The sequence below is a fragment of the Papio anubis genome, chromosome 6, assembly GCF_008728515.1.
Source record: "Papio anubis isolate 15944 chromosome 6, Panubis1.0, whole genome shotgun sequence".
Lineage (NCBI taxonomy): Eukaryota > Metazoa > Chordata > Mammalia > Primates > Cercopithecidae > Papio > Papio anubis.
The window spans coordinates 27,648,525-27,667,657 of NC_044981.1; the positions used below are offsets into that span (position 1 = coordinate 27,648,525).

Consider the following 19,133-nt stretch of genomic DNA (forward strand, 5'->3'; position numbering starts at 1 on the left):
TTTTATTGCCCCTCAAAGGAATTGTCTACCTTTCCCATCTCCTCCTTCCCCTATGAAAAAAGTTACATAACCTGTACCCCTTTGGGGACTGGGGTAATCACTTTGTAATTCTCCCTCGTGCACATTATTAAATTTCTCCCATTATCCTGCCTTTTGTCAGTTGGTTATCTGTGAAACTTCCCTTAGCCCCTACAGTATTTACCTCTTTGAGCTACTATAAGAATTAATAGAGGCCAGGCTCAGTGACCTGCCTGTAGTCCCAGCTACTCTGGAGGCTGATGTGGGAGGATTGCATGAGTCCAGGAGTGGGATGATTGTGCAAGCTCAGGAGTCACAGATTAGCCTGGGCAACATCACAAGACCTTCATCTAAAAAAAATAAATAAATAAAAAAAAATGGAGATAATGTACATAAAATATCAAGCAGAAAGCCAACCTCTATTTAATATTTTTTCTTTATAACTAATTTACAAATATTTTGTTTATATTATACTATAAATACGTTAATACATCATAAATTAATCTAATTATGTATAACGCATTAAGTAGTTAATTTAAATAACAAATATTTATTTTTAGCGCTTATTGTCAATGTCGGGGCTCAGAAACCAATACCCCAAACTACGGCATGGTGACTAGCTGAACTGCAGAAGCCTCAAAGTCTCTTAGACCTTCTCCCCCTCCCCAACCTTTATCTGCCTATTATCCAGACTCACCAAAAATGAATCCCTGTAAGATGAATGTAATCACACCTGAAGAGCTCATTTCACAAGATAAGGTAGAAATTTAATTTCCTTTCCCTGATCCATTCATTCTTCCTAGTAATCCTCTCAAATGAATTCCTCTTCTCCCTCCCTCAAACTGTTTTTCTAGGATGGTGTATAAACTTCTGAACCACATTCTGGGGTGGGCAATCACTCTGATTCTCCCCATGCACATTGTAAATTTGTCTGCTTTTTTTTCTATTAATCTGCCTCATGTCCGATTTTTCAACGAACCTTCAGAGGGCACCAAATCAGTAAGGACATTAATTTAATTCAATATTTCACAGATGATATGATACCATAAAGTGATAAGGCACTATAAATCTTCCTAATTGCTCTTTGCCCCTTGGATCCCTCTGATCTTAAGATTGCCTCCTCTAGTTTACTTACTTTGAAGCTACACATTTAACAGCTCCTCCATTTTTCTTTACATGTGTATGTAGAATTATAAACAATGATATATCACACTTGTATATTTTATTTTACTTAATACATAAGTTTGCATTTGTCAGTGTTTTATGAGTACATTGAATTTGCATAAATAACACCAAAAATTATAATAATTATAAAGCAAAAGTTACTTTACAAGCTGTTTAAGCTTAAAGAATTTTACTTCTGGAACTCAGGAACTCTGAAAATTATTACTTAGCTAGCTTTCATGATTAGATAGTGGTTCTTGGGAGAAATAGAAACAATGGAATAATTTTATCATCAACTTCAATGATCATGACAGCATATTTTATTTAAAAACATATTTTAATTTCAAAAATCTTATAGGCCTTCTATGGAGCCATATCATTTACTTTATATTGATGGTTGTAACAGAAACAATTATTGAAAATTTATACACACAAATAACGCAGATGACATTTTAAAACGGAACGAATGAATTAATTCATTGAAATCAGGATGGAGTCCTCAACATCAAATAATCGTAACTTTTTTTAAAAAAGTAATATTTATGACAGTTGTGTTTGCTGTTTTATTCCAAGAAATATTAGTTGTATGCGATTGCAATTAAGACAAATCTAGGAAATAAAAATGTGTGCAGAAACTCAAAAATTAATGTATTTCAATGGACTAGAGATCCTGTAGAAATTCGTTTTCATTAACATGTCTTTATGAGGAACACAGTAGCTTATATAAGTTTAGGTGGAGAGGAATAGAAGGCCCTCTCTAGCTAGGAGGACTTGGTGATCTGAGGAAGAAGGGAGTGATCTTGATGAGAGAAAGGAAGCAGGAAAAACTGACAAGAACAGGGCTATATGACTATGATATAATAAAAAACCTGACTTACAATGTCCATCATTCATACTGTTTTTAAGTAACACGTTCTAACGTAATCTCACACCCTAACCCCAACCCTTTCCCATCATTTACATAAACAGTCCATTATGACATGTATTCTTTGCCCAAGTCAACTTGAAGCTCCTTTTGCATATAGACGTTATGTATCTGGATTAATATTGTATTCCCATTTAGGAGGGTGCCTGGCACACCATAGGTGCTGGGAAAGATTCAATTGAACTGGAATAGGTAGGCCAAAAGCACTTAGGGTCCTAAATTCTGCAGAAGGGTCAGACCATGCTTCCATGGTCTTATGAAGTATCAACTAAAAGCCCAAGCAAGGAGCAAAGGTTAGTTTACCAATTTTCTCTCTGGAACCCAGGTACACTGAAAACTATTATTTAGCTAGCTTTCAGTCCTCTGTAATACAGAAAGTAAGTATCTGACACTAGGTTCATTTGAAACACTCTTGCTCTGTCACACAAGCTGGACTGCAGTGGTGCAATCATAGCTCATTGCAGCCTCGACCTCCTGGGCTCAAGTGATCCTTCTGGTCTCAGCCTCCCGAGTAGCTAGGACTACAGGCTATGAGACACCAGGCACAGTCAGTTATTCTACTTTTGTAAAGATCAGGCTGACTTCGGACACCAAAGCTCTAGCCGTCCTTCCGCCTCGGCTTCCCAAAGTGGTTGTGTTACCGGATGGTGCCAAGCAGTTCCAGGCTCTTGGTGCCAGGAGCAAACTAGTCGACACACACACAGATAGCAAAGCAAAGCGGCAAAAGTTTATTAAGCAGAGTATTACACTCTCGGCGGGGGAGAGCGCATTGACCTCTGTGAGATGAGATCAGCATCAGCTTGTTGCAGTTTAAGTCTTTTTATGTGTGTGCGTGTGTTTTTCTCTTCCCAGTGCCGCCTAATCTGTAGCCAGTATCTGCCCTTTTATTGATAGGTTTGTTGCTTAGTTACTTTGGCCTCTGTGGCTTGTGCATCACCTCTATCTCATAATCTTAAATACATGCAAGATATGCAGCTCATATGCATGAACCTTAAGTAGCTGATTATCATATGGGCTTTTGTTAAGGATACTTTTTCCTCCCTAATACGCATGCCCATCTCTGAAGAGCTGCCTTTTACTGGTTTGTTCCAGAACTTGCCGGCCACGAGGTCCTTGCTCACATTATCTCACCTTTGTTTCGGCTGCAAAAGGTTCACTGCTTGTTATCTCGCTTCTTGTTCACCCGCCCGTCCACCTTAGTTCTGCCCTTTGCTTTTACTTATTCAGCCCTCTAACCAACTTCCAGCTCCCTTTGTTATTCTCTTGCCCCACTTTTCCTATTGTTTTCAGCTGTATTGCGGGCGCGAGCTGCCGCGCCTAAATTTCTTGATGTGCCGCGAATATTTCAATGTCTACTTTCTATCTCAAAACAATGTGGTGTAAAAGCCCTTTGGTTTTGCTTCATCTCTATACAGCATTTCAGTGCCATTGCAAGATGACTCGACATCGGATAAAACTGTGGAACACAGCTCTACTTGGTGAAAAAGTAGGTGGCTCTGAAAAGAACCTTTTTGGTTTGGACCGAGGTATGAGTAATGCACTACTCCAGACCCACTACTTGCTCTTGGCCTTGTGGTGGCTCTCAGTTTTCTTAGGCAGCAGCACGGCCTGGATGTTGGGCAGAACACCACCCTGGGCGATGGTCACTTTACCAAGCAGCTTGTTGAGCTCCTCGTCGTTGCGGATGGCCAGCTGCAGGTGGCGCGGGATGATGCGGGTCTTCTTGTTGTCTCGGGCCGCGTTCCCAGCCAGCTCCAGGATCTCGGCGGTCAGGTACTCCAGCACCGCCGCCAGGTACACAGGCGCGCCGGCACCTACCCGCTCGGCATAGTTGCCCTTGCGGAGCAGTCGGTGCACTCGGCCCACGGGGAACTGAAGACCCGCCCTAGAAGAGCGGGTCTTAGCTTTGGCGCGAGTTTTGCCGCCCTGCTTGCCACGTCCCGACATGACAAATATACTCAATCAGCAGCGTGCCTGAGACTGACGCAACACTAAGGCTCGGCTACTTATAGTCAATACAGGCACGAAAACTAAGCTATGCTATTGGCTAACATTACAGTTTCGCTTTAACCAATGGGATTGCGGTTTTGAAAAACACTTATTTTGATTGGACAAAGTTAATATACGTTTCCAGGACTCACCACTAGTTGAACGCACACCTTCATTGTCTGCTCCATTTGCGTTAAGAAGCAGGGAATAAGCGGTAGGTAGACAGTGCTACCGACTTTCTTCCCTTTTTTTCTCTAATTTTCTGGCAGTTACTACCAGCCATGCCTGAACCCTCAAAGTCTGCTCCCGCCCCAAAGAAAGGCTCCAAGAAGGCGGTGACAAAGGCCCAGAAGAAGGATGGCAAGAAGCGCAAGCGCAGCCGCAAAGAGAGCTACTCCGTGTACGTGTACAAGGTTCTGAAGCAGGTCCACCCCGACACCGGCATCTCGTCCAAGGCCATGGGAATCATGAATTCCTTCGTCAATGACATCTTCGAGCGCATCGCGGGTGAGGCTTCCCGCCTGGCGCATTACAACAAGCGCTCGACCATCACCTCCAGGGAGATCCAGACGGCTGTGCGCCTGCTGCTCCCCGGGGAGCTGGCCAAGCACGCGGTATCGGAGGGCACCAAGGCCGTCACCAAGTACACCAGCTCCAAGTGAGCCCGCCCACCGCGGAACGTTCGGTCAGTCTCGGCCCACACCCCAAAGGCTCTTTTCAGAGCCACTCAGTCTTCCCAAAGAGAGCTGGCACTCACTTTTCTTACAGCAGATATTTGTTACTCGTTACAAAGAAGATTTACAAGATTCCTTACTTTATCCTTGTTAGAAACTAATTTTGGCTGAAGCCTCTAATCCCAGCACTCTGGGGAGCCGAGGCGGGTGGATCACGTGAGGTTAGGAGTTCAAGACGAGCCTGGCCAACATGGTGAAACCCCGTCTCTACTAAAAATACAAAAAAATTAGCTGGGCGTGGTGGCGGACGCCTGTAATCTCAGCTACTCGGGAAGTTGAGGCAGGAGAATCGCTTGAACCCGGGAGACTGAGGTTGCAGTGAGCCGAGATCGGGCCATTGCACTCCAGCCTGGGCAATAAGAGCGAAACTCTGTCTCAAAAAAGAAAGAAAAAATTAATTAGCACTGCAGTGTACTGCATGTTGCAGCAACGCTTGAGACAATTTTTTATCTGAAGAAGGATCAAGTTTATCATCAGACAAACCTAGTAAAGGGAAAATTCAATTCCTGTTGACCACAAATAAAATACAATATTTAAGTGTCAACTGGTAAAATATCCATAGTGTTTCCGGCGCTCTGTCCCTAAACTTCATGTGTACTTTAGTAATGAAGCAGTTGGCACACACAGAAACGTACAAATCGACTAAACTTGTTTGTTTTGAGAGTGGTGCTGTTTCTCCTCCCTTGTTCCCAGTTTGAGTTTGCTAAATATTAAGATAGAAAGGCAGCAGAAAAAAGTTTTAACCCAGTTTACAGCATAGTACACGTCAATCGGGCCGAGTTGATGTCGATGGCCAATCCCGACGCTGCGCGGGCAGTTTGAAACTTGACCACCGTTTTCTCTGGTGAGTGTTCTTATTGGGAAAATTCTTGGCAGTGCGGGTTTTTTGGAGGACTCTTGCCGTTTTACTCATTCCCATATTTCTCTTGTGTGGATCCTGTTTATGAACATAGTTTCTATTCCCTACCTTTTCTATTAGGATCTGCTCCATGTTTTCTTATCTGTGTCACTTGCATTTACTGTATCTCTATTAATTGGAATAAATTTTAAAAGAAAAAAAAATAGAGGGGGAGAAGGGCTGTTCTCCATTGTTTTCCCCCACCCCCAACTGAGGAAATCAGAATAAGTGTCTTCATTTTAAACACTTAGGAGTGGCATATTTAAAAGTATTTTGGTCTTTGCCAAGAATCAGTGTGGGAACTCTTCCACATCGAATTGTATTTGCTGAAGATTTTTGATAGTATTTTTTATCCAGTAAGTGTACTCCAGTGACCCAACTGTTTGACTCCTAGATGTTTACATGAGAGAATATTTTGCACACATGCAACAGGTGACATATGAGAATGGAAAATATGCTATTTTTAATAGATTAAAATACTAGAGACAATTACATGTTCATGGTCAAAATAATGCATTTATTGAGGTACACACAGTAGTACCTGGTTGAATTTTAGAAACATAAGTCTCAGAAGGTTCATATATAATAACATTTTTTAAAACTCAAAAGTAAAACCATGGCTGGGCAGGTCCTCATGCCTGTAATCCTAGCACTTTGGGAATGCTGAGGTGGGAGGATTGCTTAAGCTCAGGAGTTTGAGACCAGTCTGGACAACATGGTGAGACCCTATCTCTTAAAAAAAAAAACAAAACAAAACAGTAAAATGAAAATAAAACCAAATTATACATTGTTGAAGTATATATAGAAGCACTTATACAGAATAAGTATACATAAGTGTGTGATAATGAAAACTTTTAAGAGAGAGTTTTAAAAATACCTGGCAGTGGCTATCTTAGTGATAAAGGCAAGACATGGGATGGGGAAACACACAGAGGTAAATACAAGTTGTTGCCAATATTCCAGTTTTGGGTTAGATGTTTTATCATGGGTTTTGATATAATTTGATTTAAACTTTATATATATATGTGTGTGTGTGTGTGTGTGTGTATATATATATTTTTTAGATAGTGTCTTACCATGTCACCCAGGCTGGAGTGCAATGGCACAATCTCGGCTCTCTACAACCCTCACCTCCCGGGTTTAAGCCATTCTCCTGCCTCAGCCTCCCTAGTAGCTGGGTTTACAGGAGCCGGCCACCACACCCAGCTGATTTTTTGTATCTTTAGTAGAGTTGGGGTTTCACCATGATGGCCAGGCTGGTCTCGAACTCCTGACCTCATGATCCACCCGCCTCAGCCTCCCAAAGTGCTGGGATTACAGGCATGAGCTACTATGCCCAGCCTGATTTACATTTTAAATATATGTTACATATATTAAATTTATGTATCAAATACTATACTAGAAAATATAATAGGAAAAAACTCCCAGTGTAAAAACAAGTTACAAGCATCACATAGTTTGTCATAAAGGAAAATTTATAGATGAGAAACTCAAACCTAATAGTGTTTCCATAAATATTATTCACTTTCTAAATATTGTTCATTGCTCTTCCTCTCTTAAGGAGGAGAAAAAGAAGACTCACGGAGGACATTAAGAAGGTGGCGGAGGACATTAAGAAGGTGGATGGATTCCGAAAGCTCAAGATTTTGGCTAAAATTAAAGAGTCAGCAACCAATCTCCAGGTACCCTTGCTTCTCAATCTGTAGACTAAAGACCCTAGACCAAAAATCCTGATTCCTAGGAAGTGCTTGGAGGACCTTGATGGTGCTTCATTATAGTTGATTTCTTCACATTATTTGATGTATTGAATCTGCATTTGGCACAGAATTGATACAATTCAGACTTCATGAAATCCATTTAATTAAATGTTCTTTCTCTCTGCTTCTCCATCTATCTAAATCCTAACTTATCCTCCAAAGTTCACACAAGTCTCACTCTCTGAAGCCCTCTCTATTAGAACCTAGCTGAGCTCTGTCTTCCTTCAGCTCCTCTAAACTCTTATAAATCTCTACTTAACTTCCCGCAAAATCTTTATAACATCTCTCTGGAGGCTGTGTGTGTGTATGTATATGTGTATTTTGTATATATGTTATGTATGTGTATGTGTGTATACTCCTCTCTCTGTTAGAACAGAGATTATACTCTTTTCATTTATGTATCTTCTCTCCTCCCACCATTTCACACCAAAATACTTGAGGACAGTAAATTCATCATACATTTGAGTTTTTTCATCACAACTTTTCATAGCACAGGTGCCGTTGAGCCTCTCCATTAATACAGATAATCAGCAGGAAATTCTGCTGTTGGTTTGTTTTATGGAATGGAGAAATCTGTAGTTAAAATCCAGAAGAGAAAGTGAGAAGGGGATGTAGAAGGATTAAGTTACCTAAACACATTCTCCAGGCCAGAATAAAGAATAGTGAAGTAACTCCTTATTAAACATACAGAGAATATAGATAGATGTCTATATCTCTGCATCTGTATGTCTATATGTAAGTTTGGGCCATCAGGGACTACTTGAATAACTTGGAATTGTCAGCAGGGAAGAAGATGTCTAGAAGAATATTGTGTGTGGGGTGGCTTAAATCTGTGTGGAGAATGGAGAGAAGCATTAAGAAAAAAATTGAACACTTCTTTACAAAGTTCACATATCAGGCCCATTGCTCTTAGTTATTAAGAAGGTTAAAATTTCTAAAACAGAGAGAGAAAGAGAAATAAGGACTCAAAGATAGATCTTTTAAGTTATTTGCACCTCGTAGCCAAGCATGGTACCCTCTGTTGCTGAAACAATCTTGATTAATTTATGACATTACTAATCAGCCTTGGGGAATTGATTAGAGCTAATCCAAACCAGCATGTCACGTTAGTGCTTTACACTGGAACTTTTATATGGTAGCTGCAAGAAAGCACATGATTCATGTTTTGCCCCAAATAATTTTTTTATGTGTGTATATATATACACACACACACACACACATACATATATATATATATATTTTTTTTTTTTTTTTTTTTTTTTTTTCCTGAAAACAATTTATAGGGCAAAAAGGAACAGATTGGAACATAGAATTATATGAGAGAATCTGGTCCTAAAGGACTTTTTTTTCTTTTTTTACAGCTATGTCTTGAAAAAACAACTATTTACCTGAATAAATGGTCTTTGGCCAGATTAGAAAAATTTATATTTTCCTCATTGGAAACAGAGCACTCCCTTCCATGGAGATTGCAAGAAACATACTAACAAAGCCTAATTCTTTTTCAGTCATTTCTAAATTTCATGCAGTCTGCCATTCTTCAGTTATGACATAGTATTGCACATGCTCCTTTTTTATTTTGTTTTGTTTTATTTTGTTTTTGTTTTTTTGTTTGTTTATTTCATTACAGCAAACATTGCCTGATAAAGGGCATGTTAAATTAATGTGATCACAACTTATCTGAGGTCCATTTCCTGTTACTTGATGTGGAAAAACATTGTGTGAATTTCATCATCCATCCATTTCCAAAGCATCTCAAATATCTGTTACTTCTGCAGATGGTCAATTTATTCATTTCCCAATTCCTTTTAACTTGTATTTCAGAGCCTCTCCTTTTCTGATACTGTCACCAAATCATAAAGGTTAGGAGACTGCATGAGGTAAAGCAGATGCGTGGTACTAAAAAACAGGAGAAAATTTTTCCACACTTGAATAATGATAAAAATGTCTGTCCAGGTGCGGTGGCTCATGCCTGTAATTCCAGCACTGTGGGAGGCTGAGGTGGGTGGATCGCCTGAGGTCAGGAGTTCAAGACCAGCCTGGCCAACATGGTGAAACCCCATCTTTACGAAAAATACAAAAATTAGCCAGGCATGGTGGTGTGCACCTGTAATCCCAGGTACTTGGGAGGCTGAGGCAGGAGAATCGCTTGAACCCAGAAGGCAGATGTTACAGTGAGCCAAGATTGTGCCACTGCACTCCAGCCTGGGTGACAGAGCACGATTCCATCTCAGAAGAAAAAAAAAAATTTTCTATTAATTTCCAGAGTTGAACACGCACACAAGTATCTCTAGGGGGTTGGTAAATGTGAGTGATGAAACTCAACAAGGTTTTATTGAGGGTCAGAGAATGCAAAGAACAATGGGGATAGACTGTGAGAACAAATAACTTCATCCCCTGACAGTAAGAATTCCCACCTATATAAGGAAAAATAAAAGTGTCTCAGCCATAGTTCTTTAGTTATACTAGAGAAAAGGAATTATTTTTGATGGAGAAATTAAGAAACGCTGTAAGAAAACACTGGGATTCTAAGTGTATTAATTTGGGAAGAGCCTTAAAATCCCAAGGCACAAGGGCAGCAACTCAGGCTTTGAAATCATATAGTCAGGTCCTGGTGCAACCATTTGGAGTAGCAGTGAGGGTTGTGACCTGTATTTATTGACCTTCTGTGAGGTTGGTGCTTGTGTAGCTCATTAAACAGGGCTTACAAATGAGAATTTATAAAAAGCAGTGGTTCTCACACCTGTCAGGCCTAGGCTCCCTTTTTATGTCTAATACTTTTATGGTCCTTTTTACAGCCTAAAATTAAATTCTTAGGTAATACCATTTAACTTAATTTTTCAAAAATTGCTAAAGCACCTTAATATGATATAAAAGCTAAATAAATGATGGTATTTTAATAATAAAGATAATAAAGTATCTTTAATAATAAAGATACTTTCAACCTATAAATGCTTGGGCCCTATACTAGAAAACAAAATGAAGTAGTTGGATGTTTTAACTCTGTATGGAACTATCCCAAATGCAACAAGGATCAAACCAACTGACTTAGGTAACTCAAATACCACAAGGGACATTACTCTCAGCAATGTGATTTTTTCTTTTTGAAAAGACCAATAATGCTGAGTGACATTTGAATACAACAAAATACAGTCTTCTCTTAATTTGTAAAGTGATTGCATTCTTGGAAAATTCAGTGCACATTAAATTATGCACACACATAAGCATTGCATGCTTATGTGTAAAAGGAATTCTGTTTTAGCCTCAAATAATCAGGTTTTTCACCTTCAGATTGATTTTGAGATACCTGGAAGTCATGCATGAGTTGAGACTTCTTCACAGGACATCTAGCATCCCTGTTCCTTCCCTAAATGTCAGTACTGTGCCCTCTCCCAATCACCAGGACATCAAAACAACAACAACAACAACAACAAAAACCCAACTTATTTAATTTCCAGAATGCTCCCTAAGAACCGTCACTGTTCTATGAGAACAATTACATTAATTACTTTCATTGCAGAAACTACATAGAGGACATGTCAAAGCTGAGAGTGGCTGGAGGGCTTCTAATAATGCCAGAATGTCCCCCAGAAATAGTCTGCAGTGCTGATAGTCAGTTGCAGAAGAAAAATACTTGAGGCATCTGCCCTAGGTAGGCCAATTTGTCCATGCGCCTGGTTGGGTATCTCTAAACTTCTTTTCTTCCCTCTAGAGGTTACCTGTGGACATGTGAATAAGCAGAGGGTCTTATTACTGAGAAGAGGTAGACAGCCTGTGATGGCAAAGGGTCATCAACTCGGAAGTCCTCCCCATTTGCTATTGCTCAGGCCAGTTTATTAAAATTCTGCTTCTGTAGGTATAGCACTCCATTGGCTTTGAACTAAGGCAGCAGCCATCAGATTCACATTCAGCTTTAGCCTGATAAACAAAAAAGCAGAGAAAGCTAATTAAAATGTAAGTAGTTGGCCACTTCTGTGGGGTCCACTGTGATACCAGAGCTCCTGTATACATCCTAGACCTTAAGAACACATGGAAACTCAACTGTTCTAAAAATATAATACAGAACCATGCTGATCCCAAAGAAGGATTGAGTTCCCCACAGCCCCCTTCTAGGTAGGGCTTTGCAACAGGTGCCTCACTGCAGATGTCTCAATAGCTTCTCTCATCTGGCCACCAGCAATACTTCTTAAACAGATATGTCTTCACTGTGTTAAATCAGTCAGAGAGATGTTGATGAATTCCCCTTCTTGGAACTTTATTGCTAGACGTGGAGCAAGAACATGTTTTGGGAAAGATAAGGCATATTGCAACTGCTTATTCTGAGACAGATTCTCCAAATCTCAGAATTTGCTTTCTGGTCTTGTGTCCTTTTTAATGACATGTTGTGCCAGACTAGAAGGAAAGGAATGAAAATAAATGTGGGTTTAGGGGAAGAGGAGGCATGGAGGAAGGCCTATGTAGGTCAATTTGTCCATGTGCCTGGTTGGGTATTTCTAAACTTCTTTTCTTCCCCTCTAGAGCTGTGGGCATGTGCATAAGCAGAGGGTCTTAATGCTAAGAAGAGGTGGACAACCTGTGATGGCAAAGGGTCATTAACTCGGAAATCCTCCCCATTGATTATCATTGAATGTGCTCTTGGAGAAACAGTCAGTACAAAAGAACGTGGTCATCGTCCTAAAGGACATACATCATAATAGACGACAACTAAAGAAGCTTTAATGATATATATAATTGATATATCAGGATTTAGTGTGGTGTGTCCTAAGTCAGAGAGATGAGACAGAATGGGCAAATTCTTCAACAAAACAGGCACCATCATCCAGGGCTCAAGAAACACAATGCCCAGGCTGATTAGTTTAGATTTGTTTGTGTGGAAAGGAAAGCACTGTTTTGAACAGTGTTTTTGCCGGGCACGGTGGCTCACGCCTGTAATCCCAGCACTTCGGGAGGTCGAGGCGGGTGGATCACAAGGTCAGCAGATCAAGACCATCCTGGCTAACGTAGTGAAACCCCGTCTCTACTGAAAATACAAAAAAAATTAGCCGGGCGTGGAGGCTGGCCTGTAGTCCCAGCTACTCAGGATGCTAAGGCAGGAGAACGGCGTGAACCTGGGTGGCGGAACTTGCAGTGAGCTGAGATTGCGCCACTGCACTCCAGCCTGGGCAACAGAGCAAGACTCATCACAAAAAAAAAAAAAAAAAAAAGAAAAGAAAAGTGCTTTTAAGAAAAAAAAGAAGTGACATTTGGAGATTTTAATTGGTCAGAATTGAACAGAGTAATAAGACTAGGAAAGAAGACCTCTTTGGCAGTAATCTAGGGATAAATAATCCATACTGGGAGCCCTTTACTTTCCATTGCCAGTGCTGACCTACTCTGCACCCACCTCCTGTCTCCTGGTTATTGCATAGCTTCTACCTGTAGTGCCTGCTCCTATCTCTGTGCCTCTCCAGTGTGTGCTCCCCTCAGCATCCTAATACCCTTCTAAAATTTTCGGTCAGATCACCTGCTCCTTGACTCAGAAACTTCCAAAGCCCTTACCTTGCCTTACGAGGTTTTGCATACTCTGGCCCCAGTGATGTATTTGGCCTCGTCTCCTAGGGCTGTCTCACTTGTTTCCTCTACTTTAGCCACCCTGGCCCCCTTGATGTTCCTCAAACTGCTGAGCATTGTGTCCTTGTGAGCCCCTGTACTTTATTTTACCTCTGACTAGAACACACCTCCATCATTTTCCCCTTACTTCTGGCAAGTTGCCATCTAAAGGTGACTTTTCTATATTTTTGTTATGATAGAGGGTCCTTATTGGTACCATGTGAGAAATTACCTTGATGCCCTGGTAGGCTCCAAGTACAGTCCCATGCAAGCTCTCCCAGAGGACACAGCACAAATAGGATTGCAGACTATGCAGTAAAATGCTCAAATCACAGCTTCATTAAAAAACATAGCAAACAGCAAGGGGAAAAGAAGAGCAAGTTAACAGTTTAGTGTGTAAGTGAATTGGAAGAACTGCACTATCTGAATCAAGTGTGAGCAATTTCCATATATCTGAGCTCTCTTACATTGTTGAATCATCTCTTACATCGTTGAATCAACCTGTAGGACAGACACAGAGATATATATGCCTGGTCCCAACCAATTAGTTGGTTGAACAGCCATGGATTTTATTTTTGTTTCTGAAGTAGAGAACTTATGGTGTCTCCAATGTGTGGCTGACTCAAGGCCTCATGAATAATGAGTCAGTGCTTCGATGTCTCATATATCTGTGAATTCTGAATGTGTGGCTCCTTTTGTATATTTTGTGCCTCATGAACATTAGGTATCTTTTGACCCTTCGAACCCTTATATCTATATTTAACAACATATTCTCTATTTACTAACTAGTTATGTCTACTTAAAACATCTTAAGCGTTTTTGCCTACATTTTACTAACTAAAAGCATATTTATATTTTATAATAGAATTGCTCATTTACAAAAGTAAATATGTGTTACAATCCATATCATTTATTGGTGTATCCCTGACATATAGTAGGCACTCAATACATATGTGCTGAATGAGAGAATTGTGCTTTCTCTCTCCTTTTCTCCTTCTCCTCCTCCTGCATTTTCTCCTACACACACACACACTCTCTCTCTCTCTCTCTCACACACACACACACACACACACACACACACACACACACACTGGACAGGAATCCCAGAGATCTGGGTTCTGGTGTGACAGCATGCTTTTCACAAATACTTCTTGGTTTCCATTCCTTCAAATGTAAATAAAGGTAGAGTTTAGTAAGATGATCTTTGAGTTTCCTTCCAGGATTCAGAGTTTCATCAATAATTTCTTTATTCCTTTGCTCTATGAGGTTTCTTTGTGCTGTGGCTTTAATGTAGCCTATCAAACACATTTCAACAAAATCAAAAGCCTTTTGTTTTGCCCATCACCATTTCTAGGAGGATCACTGCCAAGATCCCAAAGTAGAGGAAATTTTTCCTATAGAACATAACTGAATTTTGTATTAAGCAAGCTAAAACCAGAGAAAGATTAGATTTTAAAACCTTTGAAAGTGAAGCTAGGAGAGGTGCCTCATGTGTATAGTCCCAGCTACTTGGGAGGCTGGAGTAGGAAGATAGCTTGAGCCCAGAAGTTCAAGACTGCAGTGAGCTAGGATGGCCCCACTGCATTCCAACCTGGGCGACTAACGGGACCATGTTACTTAAAACAAAACAAAAACAAACAAAACAAAGTACACAATCTTTAAAAGTGATATGAAATCAAAACAATAACAATAGGTAAGTCTATGGAAGTTTCCAGAGCTGTCTTTTTAATTACCAAAAAAACTAGAATAACATTCTTATGAAAGGATTAAACAACAATTAAATAACATTATGGATTGCCATCATTGTAAAAACAAGAATTAAAAGGCAATATAGGCTGGGCATGGTGGCTCACACCTGTAATCGCAGCACTTTGGAGGGCCAAGGCGGGCGGATCACCTGAGGTTGGGAGTTTGAGACCAGCCTGACTGACATGGAGAAACTCCATCTCTACTAAAAATACAGAATTAGCCGGACTTGGCGGCACATACCTGTAATCCCAGCTAGTCAGGAGGCTGAGGCAGGAGAATCACTTGAACCCGGGAGGCGGAGGTTGCAGTGAGCCGAGATCACGCCATTGCACTCCAGCCTGGGCAACATGAGCGAAACTCCGTCTTAAAAAAAAAAAAAAAAAAAAAAAAAAAAACCAATATAAGGTTGTTTATGTATTTCTTATCTATTTAGCTACTAAACTTCTGGAAAACATCTTGTTACTGAAGAACAAAAACATACACTATTCGGCCAATTAACCACTTACTGCTGTATTTCCCTTTTGTTCAAATTGCATATGAAGATACATATAGGTGACCTAATTTGTTTAATTTGCAGTATTCCCAAGATATAAGCTAGTGGTTGCCCATTAAAAGTCTCTTAGGCTGTGATCTTGAGATATGGAAAAGAGAGAAATTTTGAATTTTTGCTTAAAGCCTAGCATTCAAAGCTAAATAGGTATGGCCTATATCTTTCTGGAAGCCATATTATGTTAGACACTACTTTAAAAATAATAATTTTAGTTTAATATATTATACTAAAACATCGATACAAACTATTTGCCAGAGGATTTCTTCAGCTGCTTAGAATGAAGAAAAGTATCCATTAATAAATTAAGGGATTTTTTTTGTGTGTGTTTTAATTTCTTAAGGCTATGTTTTATATCATGCTTGCTTTAATAGTAGAATTAATACAGAATATAAAACTGAGAGTATAGGCATCACCTATTAATGCAAAAATTCAAGTTTTACATAGAACTAGGAGGTCCTGTAATGATAACTTCTAAAGTGTCTGCACTTTTCAAAGAAAAAAAAACCCTGTAAATTTACATCTCAGTTACCTTAATTAATATTAGAAGTTTGTACATGTGATGTGAATATATATGGAGTTGTGCCTAAAATACATTATAACCCAAGTATACTACTATCATTTACTAGTTGGTTCTTGTGAAATGGTGTTTCAAGAATATTGAACTATATAAATAATTGCACTAAAATTTTGGAGACAACATTGACACTGGACTTTAAAAGTAATTCTAGATATTAATTTTAATGCATTGTAGCTTGATCATAATTTAATTATTTTTTCCAACATTTTAAATTGACATCTTGAAAATAAACTATAGAATATCAAGAAATTCTGTGTTTATTAAGATATTTATATTTGGCCACATTATTGTGTGCTTATGAAGCTCATCTCAGCAGTGAGATGGAGAATATAGATAGGTCCAATCTTTTGATGCTTTAGCTACATATTCCATGAGCCAAATGACACTTTATACATACATACACTCAATATATTATTCATATTATATTTAATGGAGTTAATGGAATAATAATAAACTGGACATCAATGATACCTTTGTAATTTTGTTGTTCTCTTGGAGTAAGAGTGTTAGAAAATTAAAATTCCATTTCATTTTCTTTTCAAACAACTGCTATACACATAATAAAAACTGGGAGGCATCATTTAGAACTCTAAAGTACAAAAAAAAAAAAACAACACACAGTAACTACATACATTTATTAGCTGTGGAGTATATTAATTGTCCTAAATGCTCAATGTAGAATGTTAAAGTCTCTACTGTGACTTTAATAATATGTGGATAAAAGTCCATTGTCGTGCTTTCTAAAATTTTAAACAATATTGTTCTTTAAACACATTATTTAAATTAACAACCCATAATATAGTAAATTAACCTTGGTAAAGGAATTTTTTTTGTGACAGAGAAGAATGAAGCTTTTAGATCGGGAAGAAAAGTGAGTTAGTTTTAAAAAGGAAAACTTTTTAGGAAGGATAAAGGACATTCAGTGAAAGGAGTAACATGCATTCATCCTTTAAAAACACTGTTCTTTGATATGTGAGAGAGGAGGAAATAAAAGCAAAAAATGTCAGTGTTTTAAATCTGTCACTAAAAAATCATCTAAAAGTCCCAGAAGTCAACCAGGTGCATCAGTGCACACAGAAAACAATCTAACGTAAACCATAGTGTAGAGATTTTTAGTTTCTAGTCAAGAACCCAAAGTTCTTGAAGAGGATCCAATTACAAGTTTTGGGGAATAGGAAATCCTAATGAGTGTAGGACATCATGCTGACAGGAGGTGAGGATAATCTCAGATGTCTGGAGAAGCAATAGACAGTAAGTTAGGGCAGGAGTGAGGCAACAAAGCCTGAAAGAATCCCCACTAAGAATTAGTATTGCTAACTCGAGAATTTTAATTAAACAGAACAATTACAGTTGTCAATTGGAATAGATTCAGCATGTAAAACACCAGGAATCCATGACGATAATCAATCGGAACAAACACTATGATGAGCTGAATAAGAAGCTTACACTGTGGTCTAGGATTTGTCTTCTCCTAGGTCATTGTGCCCTACATCCCTGAGATGAGCATCATGCTCTCCAGGAGGGTCCCATCCTTCTGTTTGTAAGATTCGGTTGTATTTACGTTGGGGAAAACTCCACCTCCTACCAAGCTATAGGTCAAGGTTCAAAAGAGAGCTCCCTGGAAAATTCCTTGGTGCTTTGTTCACTGAAATGTTGTTTCAGGAGAGCATATTTCATCTTAATGGCTGTCATTGCTGGGAATCCAAACGCTAATTCCCAAGGCATTCTCAAATTATCATCTGTATCAGCTTCTGCCATAGTCATCCCCACCAGTGTCACCAACAATATTGTTACTAAGAACATAATTTTTAAAAAATGTTTGCTTTATTTTTTTGTCCTAAGGACAGTGATTTCTATAATGGCAACAATTGCAGTGATTTTCAAAATGTGATCTGGGGACCCTTGAGACCCTTTTAGTGGGTCTGTGGGCTAATATTATTTCATAATAATTCTGACACTTATTTTTCTTTTTCATTATTATTTTCAGATGACATTTATATTGCAAGAGATTGAATGCAGAAACAAGAATTCAGCTGTCTTTTATTAAACAAGACATTAGAGAGATTTGCAAAAATGTAAAACAGTGTCACTCTTCTTTTTATTTTAAAAATATAGCTATTTTTCATAAAATATGTATGCTAACATAAAATGGGTTTATTATTATTTTTAAAGGAATTAACTAATTTTTTTGTTTTACTCTATAATATGGTAAATGTCAATAGTTATAACCTACAGAAACACAAATTCTTTGGATCCTAAAGCTCCACCACCTAACGTGCTATAGATCAAGGTTCAAAAGAGAGCTCCCTGGAAAACTCCTTGGTGCTTTGTTCACTGAAATGTTATTTCAGGAGAGCATATTTCATTTTAATGACTGTCATTGCTGGCATCCAAACTCTAATTCCCAAGGCATTCTCAAATTGTCAACTGCATCACTTCATTACTTTTTAAGAGTATAAGCGGGTCTTGAGACCAGAAGGTTCAAGAACTGCTGTCTTAGGGTATATACCACACTAGTAATGTTCATTTATGTTCAAATGACTATTTTTCAAAGTATTTGGAGTATCTCTTCCTGCACACTTATGTTATGATCTAGATATACAAATCCATTTAATTCATTTTGCTGTTGATGTCTAGGGATTGGATTTTTTAATATTTGGTTCTACCATTAAATAAAATATTTTTACATAGTCCCAAGGTCAAATCAAATTATATCCAAAGAAATCTTTCTCCTTCATCCTAATAGCCTCTCTCACCTTAGAGTAATAGTTTTAAATGTTATGATGTATCCTTCTGTTGTTTATTATAGGCATATATGTTTGTATTCTTAACACCCTTCTATTAGATAAACAATAATGTGCTACATAACAATTTTCTCTATCTTGCCTATTTCACATATATATCTTAAAGATCATTTATAATATGTGGAGATTTTCCTCCTTTATTATTTCACAGCTGCAAAATACTCTGGGTTTTCTTCCTTTTCAGATTATTGCTCTGTAGTTCTTCCTTGTCTTGATAGCTGCCTGACAGTTTTGAAGAAGTTCACAAAATGCCACCTCAAAATATGTCACTGGGGGCACTTAGGGAACAGCAAATGCAAGGTGGGGTTTTCTCTGAATTCCCCATATTTGCCTATAGACAATCCCTCCAAAAGGAACTAGAGTGTCATCAGTCCCCTCCCCA

General features: G+C 38.7%; 2 protein-coding genes and 1 pseudogene across 3 annotated transcripts in view; 1 reads left to right on the plus strand and 2 right to left on the minus strand.

Moving 5' to 3' along the window:
* The window catches only part of LOC101018548, a 43,487-nt pseudogene that overhangs the window by 3,063 nt on the left and 21,291 nt on the right, over positions 1-19,133 (minus strand). The gene's annotated exons all lie outside the window — the stretch shown is intronic.
* Positions 1,224-4,097, minus strand: LOC101018889 (histone H2A type 1-H-like). The gene has a single exon (XM_003897219.5). It carries the CDS (start codon positions 4,052-4,054, stop codon positions 3,662-3,664), a length of 393 nt encoding a protein of 130 aa, XP_003897268.1. The 5' UTR covers positions 4,055-4,097; the 3' UTR covers positions 1,224-3,661.
* Positions 3,479-18,096, plus strand: LOC101026060 (histone H2B type 1-N). The gene is made up of 3 exons (XM_009204628.3): positions 3,479-5,674; positions 7,290-7,410; positions 17,935-18,096. The coding sequence occupies exon 1, from the start codon at positions 4,378-4,380 to the stop codon at positions 4,756-4,758; it is 381 nt and encodes a 126-aa protein (XP_009202892.1). The 5' UTR covers positions 3,479-4,377; the 3' UTR covers positions 4,759-5,674; positions 7,290-7,410; positions 17,935-18,096.

What these genes read in the sequence shown, in the direction of transcription:
- LOC101026060 (XM_009204628.3), top strand. Translation starts at nt 4,378, where the DNA reads ATGCCTGAACCCTCAAAGTCTGCTCCCGCCCCAAAGAAAGGCTCCAAG.
- LOC101018889 (XM_003897219.5), bottom strand. Translation starts at nt 4,054, where the DNA reads ATGTCGGGACGTGGCAAGCAGGGCGGCAAAACTCGCGCCAAAGCTAAG.